Source organism: Lampris incognitus, chromosome 2 (assembly GCF_029633865.1).
Source record: "Lampris incognitus isolate fLamInc1 chromosome 2, fLamInc1.hap2, whole genome shotgun sequence".
Classification (NCBI taxonomy): Eukaryota; Metazoa; Chordata; class Actinopteri; order Lampriformes; family Lampridae; genus Lampris; species Lampris incognitus.
Genome location: NC_079212.1, coordinates 87833922 through 87843367, shown reverse-complemented (window position 1 = coordinate 87843367; position 9446 = coordinate 87833922). Strand labels below are relative to the sequence as shown.

The 9446-nt window shown below is 45.8% G+C and overlaps 1 protein-coding gene across 1 annotated transcript; it reads left to right on the top strand.

Annotated features, from left to right (window-relative positions):
* Positions 1-846: 846 nt before the first annotated feature.
* Positions 847-8483, top strand: rhebl1 (Ras homolog, mTORC1 binding like 1). Its single transcript, XM_056273500.1, has 8 exons — positions 847-1240; positions 3655-3726; positions 3839-3906; positions 4256-4338; positions 4908-4964; positions 5068-5115; positions 6193-6274; positions 6681-8483. The coding sequence occupies exons 1-8, from the start codon at positions 1189-1191 to the stop codon at positions 6771-6773; spliced, it is 555 nt and encodes a 184-aa protein (XP_056129475.1). The 5' UTR covers positions 847-1188; the 3' UTR covers positions 6774-8483.
* The last annotated feature ends 963 nt before the right edge of the window (positions 8484-9446 follow it).

The following is a 9446-nucleotide window of genomic DNA, read 5'->3' as shown; positions in this document are numbered from 1 at the left end:
TTGAGTTCGAGCCAGTAGTGGCTCTAGAGATTTTTTCCTGGGGTGGCAAAGGAGTGGCAAGACTGTGTCCCAGAGGTGGCAGCTGCCACCCCTTTGCCACCCTGTAGATCCGCGCCTGGTGAGGGGGAGGGGGATTCTAAATCGGCGACTTCTGTTTGAGATGAGTTTGGTGCGGGTCTCATTGACCTTCACCATGCATGTACATAAAATATACTTTAAAAACATATTATCTGATTTATAAACGGGGTGACAAGACTGTGTCCTAGAGGTGGCAGCTGCCACCCCTGTTGCCACCCCTGTAGATCCGCGCCTGGTGAGGGGGAGGGGGATTCTAAATCGGCGACCTCTGTTTGAGATGAGCTTGGTGCGGGTCTCATTGACCTTCACCATGCATGTACATAAAACATACTTTAAAAACATATTATCTGATTTATAAACGGGGTGGCAACAGGGGTGGCAAGACTGTGTCCCAGAGGTGGCAGCTGCCACCCCCTTGCCACCCTGTAGATCCGCGCCTGGTTCGAGCCGAACATCTGATTTTCTGTTTAACAACATGTTAAGGTCATACCAAAAAGACTGACTAAAGGTACCGTCCTAAAAAAGACGACTTATCGTTGCGTCTGGGTGGTGACAGAGTGAAGAGCGAGGATCAACATTTCTTCTATATTTGACAGCAACAGAATTAACGAGATAACACTTCTGCAGAGCGTTCAGGCGCCTCTCGCGCCTTATTTCAAACAGAAAGAACGTCTTGTTTCTTTTTTCGGTCCGCCGACCGGATGTGACGTACCAGAGGGTTTTACGACGGTGTGCTCGCGCCGCGTCAGTTTCCGTCAGTGTGACTTGCGAAGCGCAGCTGCGGCGAATAAGCGCTCTTCGTTACAAAGAAAACCCCCCTATACAGATATCGATTCCGTCGCTCGGGACCGATGATCGGTAACCGTTTACTCGGGTGGGAGCAGGTTTACACCCCGCGTTGACGGAAGCGCGTCCGGAATTTCGCTTTTAAGTCGCGTTGGGAAGGAAGCGGCGCGAGGCCCGACCGAAGGCTCGAGCGGCGGCTCTGGAAAGTTTGTTGTTGTCACGTGACCCGATGCTAATGTGGCGCTGAAGTTTGCCGTCGCCTCGCCAAACCAGCCCGCTCACAGAAGTCCGCGCTCCTCCCCGTCTCGCACCCCCGCCGACACCATGCCTCAGCCGAAACACCGCAAGATCGCCGTGATGGGTTACAGGTCCGTAGGTGAGTGACGCCGCCGACCTCGAGCCGGGCTAGCGCCGCTAGCTCGCTAGCTTGCCCAGCACGCAGGCTTTGTTTTCCTTCTGAACGTGTCTGCGGGACATCCGTGTTACCGCGGCTCCCCCTCCCCGGCCCCCCCTCCCGTCCTGACCGAGGACTCCTCGGTGCCCCCGTCCTGATCGAGGACTCCTCGGCCCCCCCCCCCGTCCTGAACGAGGACTCCTCGGTGCTCCCGCCTTGACCGAGGACTCCTCGGTGCTCTGTACAGGACGTCCGTGTTACCGCAGGTCCTCCGCTCTCCCTCCCCGGCCCGTCCTGACCGAGGACTCCTCGGTGCTCTGTACGGGGCATCCGTGGCTAACTACCAAGCCGTCAAAACGTCACATGTACTTTTTTTTTATACTATTCTAGCGCAACGTACAACACATCTGAACCCTGGATATAAGTATAGGCTGTCTACAAATTAAGCAGGGTGTAAAAAAAAAGAAGCTGGTACCACTGCAGACAAAACCGAGAATAAACAAAGAAGAAATAATAATAATGAATATATAAATAAACAGCGTCCACACCAACCCCAGAACAGCGGAGGCGAACTATAATCGCGGGTCAGTGAAGTTGTCAATCATCTCCCGTCGTATGATGATGCTGACCGGGAAGCCCGGCGTGGCGCCCGGCGTGACCCAATGCTGCCTCGGGGGTCGGCGAGAGAGTGCTGCGAGCCGCCATGGGTGACGACGAGCCTCGCCGGGTAGAGTAAGCCGTACCTAACGCCCGGCTTGCTGCACAGGCTCTTCCTGACCCGAGTGAACTACTGAGCTAAAGAGGAACTCGATTTACAATAATATACAATACAAAACCAATAAAAACACACCACATCCAAAACGTTAAAAGTACAGATACTCCCAATATTTTAAAAAAGCATTCATACTGCATTGCTTCTGGTATCAGATTGAAAGATAGGGCTGAAAGGGGCCTTGTGGATGGCGGCGGTCTTGCCCCATGTTTACCTCCCACTGAAATCAATGTACTGCCAAGTATGGAGAACCGTATGCTGGTCCTCATATGGTCCTCATATGGCTCATCACATATACTCTGACAACAGCTGAATTTCTAACTACTGTACTACAATTATATCTCAACTCTTGGGTTCAAGGTGTGCTAGTAAGTCAAATCAGCTGCTCTATCTATAGGTTGGAAAGCGTAGCTGCATACTAGAGGCACATACTGAACTATCTATGCCTGCCCTACAACCACAGCCACCCTCCGCACTTGAAATGTTTTTCAAACCTCTTGGAACATTTAAAGTTCTACGTGGGAACTTTGGATGACTATCCCGGCCAAATTTAATTGTGATCCCAGTATAATCCTGATAATCTCTCTTTCAGCCTTCAAATCCCATCTCAAAACGTACTTTTTCAAACTGGCATATTCAGTCTGATCCACACCTCGTTGAGTTTTGCGCCGATGACGATTTTACACTTATCTGTTGTATTAACTTTTTTTGTCTACCCTACTTTGTTTTGATTTTGTGCTGTCTGATACAGTGCTGCTTGTTTTTTTTAACTGTTCTGTAAGGTGTCCTTGAGTGCTCTGAAACGTGCCCACAAATAAAATGTATTATTGTTATTATTATTGTAATCATCAAAATATCCTTAAAAGTCTTAAAATGGCCCCAGAATACATATTGGAATTTGTTTCGTTCTTTCATTCAGTCACAGTTACACGTTTCCATATCTCAGGAGGAGAACCCACGAGAGCGGGCAGCATAGCTGTGGAGAGCCACGAGAAGGGCCCGGTGCCAAATACACCACAATTTTATTAAATCTTATCAATCCGTTGTTAAATATTATCACCAATCCTGTGATGGCCTGGTGGCCTGTCCAGGGTGTCTCTCCGCCTGCCACCCAATGACTGCTGGGATAGGCTCCAGCATCCCCGCCACCCTGAGAGCAGGATAAGGGGCTTGGATAATGGATGGATGGATATTCTGTAATTACATTATGTCAGTGGCTCTCATTCTTGCAAAGGTAGTTTTCTTCCAAGCGATGCTAGGTGTGTCCCCCTGATATTTTGCTTGCTTTGTCAGACAAAAGGAATTTTAAATTGTGAAACTCCCTTTTCTTGCTCACCTCCCTGAACAACCCAGGACATTCAGAATGTAAGCTATGTCGCTGGCAGTCTCTTTCTATAATAATTTGCCAATGTTGTGTTGTGTCCAACAAATTTTCTGCTAATAGCAATCCATTTCTGACATTTCCCCAACAAATATTAAGTGCTATTTTTTTTATAATTGAGTAATTGCACTAGATTTTGGTTTATGTGTATATGGAGGAACATTACTGGCAATTGGTAAGAGATTGTTTTTACACTGTCCATACTTGATATTATAAAGGCTGTCGTGTTTTTGCTCTTCACAGGAAAGTCATCTCTCACCATACAGTTTGTGGAAGGACAGTTTGTTGACTCCTACGACCCCACCATTGAAAACAGTATGTGTCGTTTAGATGTCTGTAAGAGTTTGAAATTATGATAATTATTCAGTGTGTTTTGTGACACATTTGAAAAGAACAACTTTTTTAACTAGTGCATGTTGCTCCCTAGCTTTCAACAAAATGGTTTCCGTCAATGGTCAAGACTTCAATCTTCAGCTGGTCGACACAGCCGGACAAGTAAGGTTTCTGCCAAAAGCATACAGATACACTCAGCCTTGTTTTAGATGACACACTGCTGTAACAATGGTCAAACATGTACTTTGTCATTGTTAGGCAGGCACTTTTGCAGTACTTTTGCACTGGTATGCATTTATCAGATCACAAATGCATGCAACTGCAAAAGTATTTTTTATACGTGAATTTACAGTCTGTCATCCAAGTTATAAATTAGAAGCTAGAGGCTGTAAACTTTAAGCTGTCCAGTGCCCCTTAATTTCTGTGAACTTCTTCTCTTTTGACCTAAACGTCTGTGTGGTAGGTAAGCCACCTATGGACTAATAGGTGCCTGCTCTCTTTTTCTCTGCAGGATGAGTACTCAATTTTTGCTCAGTCCCACTCAGTGGACATCCATGGGTATGTCCTTGTCTACTCGGTAACATCCATGAAAAGGTGAGTAGATGGTTATATTCATGTGCCATAAACCTATATTTAAGGATGCGTTAAGTGATCATTTTTTTGCACTAAAATGATTTGATTACAGTCTACAGTTTTTGTAATCAGAGACAGGCTTTGCCTTTACCTTCAGCTCATTTTTGACATTATCCCCCTCTCCCATAAATTCCTGCTCACAACTCAGATGTTTGGAACACAGTCTAGGATGAAACTCAGAGAAGAAGAGTTCTCTACTTCTGAGTTGTGAGCACAGATTTTGGGGGGTGGGTGAGGTGGCATCTTTAGGCTGGATAATGTCGACAAAGCCTGTCTCTGGTTAAAGATAACCATAGACTGCAGTGTTGATTCTCAGTGTGATTGGCAGTACAAGCAATTCTTTCGCATTACAGGGAGTCATTTGAACTATTGTTATCAAGAATATCAGTTAGTACAGCTTTAATATGAGCTATCTTACCATGTTGGTGACACAGGGCTCATAACTGAGGCTGGGTGATTATTTGACAATATAATAGCATATCTACAGTAGCTTTAACGGCACTTTGTAATGATGCTGTGTTTGTCGGCAGTTTTGAAGTTGTACAGGCTCTACATGACAAGCTGCTGGATATGGTTGGAAAGATTCAGTAAGTTTGCGCCTATTCTCAAGGTGGAAATTTTCCAAATTTGTGCTCTTGTTTTTGTTTTTCCCAAGCGACTTTCCTTTTCAACTGAACATTCTCCTTTTAGGGTTCCGACTGTTCTTGTTGGGAACAAAAAAGATCTCCACATGGAAAGGTAATCATGATGATGGAAAGGCTTAGACATTCTATGCTACACATCATTTCCATTCTGTTACATTATTATATTACTCATATTGTTTGTTAACGTCTAATAAAGGTTTAACTTTGAAATAAAAACAACACTGCAAGGGCCTTGAGCTGTCTCAGAAAGTCAGAGGCACATATCATATGCTCACAACCCCTGTGTGAATCCATCCTATCACTGTCGCATTCATTCATTAATTCATCTTCAGCCGCTTCTCCGGGGTGGGGTCGCGGTGGCAGCAAGCTAAGTAGGCCACTCCAGACGTCCCTCTCCCCAGCAATGCCCTCCAGCTCCTCTTGGGGGATCCCAAGGCGTTCCCCAGGCCAGATTGGACATGTAGTCCCTCCAGCGAGTTCTGGGTCTACCCTGGGGTCTCCTCCCAGTTGGCCGTGCCCGGAAAACCTCCAAAGGAAAGCGCCCAGGGGGCATCCTAATCAGATGCCCGAACCACCTCAACTGGCTCCTTTTGACATGAAGGAGCAGCGGCTCTACTCCGAGCTCTGTTGGCATGTCCGAGCTCCTCACCCTATCTCTTAAGGCTGAGCCCAGACACCCTACGGAGGAAACTCATTTCAGCCGCTTGTATCTGCGATCTCACCCTTTTGGTCTCTACCCAAAGCTCATGACCATAGGTGAGGGTTGGAACGAAGGTTGACTGGTAAATTGAGAGCTTTGCCTTCCGGCTCAGCTCCCTCTTCACCACAACGGTCTGGTACAACGTCCACATTCCTGCTGATGCTGCACCAATCCACCTGTCAATCTCCTGCTCCATCCTACCCTCACTCATGAACAAGACCCCGAGATACTTGAACTCTTTCACTTGAGGCGATAACTCATCCCCAACCCGGAGGGAGCAGTCCACCATTTTCCCCATTTGCACCTTTGTCGCATGTCATTCATTTTCTCTTCCGTTTTCGCTGTTCCTCCCCACTGTGCTGTCTGGTAAAGCAGAAACAATCTTTAAAAAGAAGTTAGTGGGTGTATTATATAAACTTTTTATACTTTTGAAATCTTTACCATGCTACCATATGGTTTTTTTTTGTTCAGGATGATCAAGCCAGAGGAGGGAAAGAAACTGGCTGATTCTTGGGGCGCTGCATTCATGGAGTCCTCGGCCAAGGAGAACGAGGTGATAATGTATATCTGACTCCAGACTCGTGTCAAACGTTACTGTGGGCAAAGTTGTGCGTACACACCCATGGAATTTTTTTAGCCCTCAAGATTGTCAGACAGTCACCAGCAAAGCATGATGCTTAGTTGTAATTCCTTCCTCCTAACATCTGTTGTCTACCTCTTGCAACGAGCAACCACCCAGGCCTGCGGAGACATCAGTGGAAGCCAAGATGTCTAAATTCAGGGGTTACCCAGGTTCTGCACTGTTCTTGTAGACAAACTTCAGGGCTAAAAAATCCCATGGGTGTGTAAGAACACATTTGCCCATAGTAACGACTGATACACGAGGCCCCTGGTCAACATAGAGCATGTGTTGCATTCTGTCATAGGCCCCTGATACCCTGTCTCTAATGCCCCTGCAGACTGCTGTGGAGGTTTTCAAGCGGATCATTTTGGAGATGGAGAAGGCTGACGGAAATGCACCCACAGAGGAGAAAAAATGCGCTGTAATGTAAACATTCACCTGGACATCAGTAAGCATGTTTGCTGAAGACCGGAGGCACAACCTCATCAGCATGCCAGTCCTGACCTCCGTGGTACCAAGGAGCTGCAACGGCAGTTTGCTTCTCCATTGTACCAACAAATGAATTGACACAAGCAACAATTGCTCAGAGTTAAATTGCCCCCAGTAATTCTGACTAAAGGGAGACGTTTCCATGAGCAGGATTAGTCTGTCTTAGACAAAAGAACATCTTCAAGTGAAGAAATTCATTCAGAGTTGGGCTGTCGTCTAGGATGAGGTGTAATCCCTGTGTTGACCCACACCATATGTTATATAAACTAAAGATATTGCCAAATGTAGTAGCCCCGAGTAATTAGCATGAACCTGAATCCTAAGTATTTGCTGATAACCACTTGTCGCACATCCAGAGTTGTAGACACGATTGGCTTGTGTCATACAACTTGCTGACTAGTTTCTTCACTGTACAGTAAGGGCTGATAAATGAATAATGTCCACACAATATACCTGAAATCTTTTTATGGACCCGGTGTGTTTTTCAGCCCCCTCAGACGAATGTGGGGAGCACCAGTGCACATTGCTCATAACGTGGTGTTTGGAGCGCCACTATTGTTCACAGGTAGTGGATTTCTGAAAACACCCCACGATGAGACTTGTCTCATAAGTTATTCACATACTTTTTTTTTTCAATGTTATTTTCAGCAGCACAACTTCAGGTGTCTTTTCTTTTTTCATCTATGAAATGTTAACTGTCTTGACGACAGAAAAAAAACACATTTGTATATTCCATGATATGTTTTGATTTTTAAGCTCTTCTGCCAAGCAGATTTGTCCTTTTTTCCCTTCTTTTCTACAGTTTACTTTTATTATCGACTGTAATAAAGCTGATGTCATCTGACGGGCAACTCTGCGAACGAAATGACGTTTAGAGTGAAACAGATCATTGATTTTGTACAAGCCGTGGCCTTCAGGTGATCTAGAATTAGGATCTTGTAAACTGGTTTGGTAGGATTGGCTGCACTTTGAAAAATGCAGGTTTGCCTTCTCCCTCAGTACGTAGACCATGTGCAAACGGAAGACTGTTGAGTTTCTTTTTTTTAATTCCATTTTAATGCTGCAGAATATTCTGAAGTAGTACACGGGGGGGGGGGGGTACCGAGTCCACCGAGTTAATTGTGAACTTCTGGTTTTGATTCCCTGGTTGATACTGGCTTGGTAAAAGGAAGCCAGTGCAATCCCGTTAATTAAGTCACGGAGTGGAATTGCAGTGGACGCCATTAGACACACGAGGCCCTCAATGATCTTTTCCCCCTAGCCGGCGAAGCATTACGACGAAATTATAGAAAGGCTGCTTTTTATCCCCACTGCTCTTGTTTTCTTGCGAACTGGTTATTCGTTTAGCCTTTTTATTGACCTCTCTCTCGAGCAAGTAGTTGATTGACGCGTGATTGGTGGTAGTCAAAGACAAAGCTGGTGATGCTGTGTCTTGTGCCTTACAGTTCTTCTTCAAACCTCTTCCTCATTTGCTTCCCTTCCTGACTCAAGGTGCTCTTAAGGGTTTTTTTTCCTTCCGTTGACGTGACCCTACGGGGAAACCTGGTGGTGTTGTGCGCCTAAACACCAATATTCCCATGCTGGTCAACGTCGACTCAGAAATCTTGCTGTAAACAGTTTTGTATATAAATAAATCCTTTACTCCTTTGCAGTTCCCTTTCATTGTATGCAGTAGAGTAATTTTACGCTTTTACGCTACCTACTCTCAGATGAAATGTAGTTCGATTCTTATTTTTCTGTGCCGTCACTAACTGAAAGACTTGGCAACGTCATACAGGAGGATGTGGAGAGACCTGGAGTTCTGCCCTGGCTCAGTGAGCGGGACTGTGGACTGGAAGAAGACGACGTAAGAAGTGGAATGTACCTGAAAGACACACTTTTCAAGAGCCTCCGTGATGCTCTGAAGCAACCTGTATGCTTCAGAGTGCAGTTAGAGATCCCAGAGAAGCTTTTTTTCTTCTGCACCAGTGGAAGAACTGATACCTTCAGGATCTTTTGCACGGTAATCGCCTCGGTCATTAGGCTTCAGACTCGAAGCCTCTCCCAAAAGGTGCAAAGAATAACTTTGTTGTTGTGTGTCAAATATAGCATATTTCAGGTCTCAGATTACACGCCCAGGTCAAGGCTTTATCTGCTGTTATGGAATTTAATGCTGAATATAATGGATTCAGGATTGTGTTGTCCCTTAACCTCATAGTTCATACCCTTCAAGTTCCTGAAAAGAGTTGTTTGATCCCAGACTGCTACATGTCCACCCATAAGTGTATGCATCATATATGCATACATATACTTGGTCCATGGTCCCCAACCATACAGGTGGAGGAGAGCCTGGAGAGGTGGAGGTATGCGCTGGAGAGGAGAATGAAAGTCAGTAGGAGAAAGATGGAATACCTATGCGTGAATGAGAGGGAGGACAGTGGGATGGTCAGGATGCAAGGAGTGGAGGTGATGAAGGCATATGAGTTTAAATACTTGGGGTCAACTGTCCAAAGTAACGGGGAGTGCAGGAGAGAGGTGAAGAAGAGAGTGCAGGCAGGGTGGAGTGGGTGGAGAAGAGTGTCAGGAGTGATTTGTGACAGAAGGGTACCAGCAAGAGTTAAAGGGAAGGTTTACA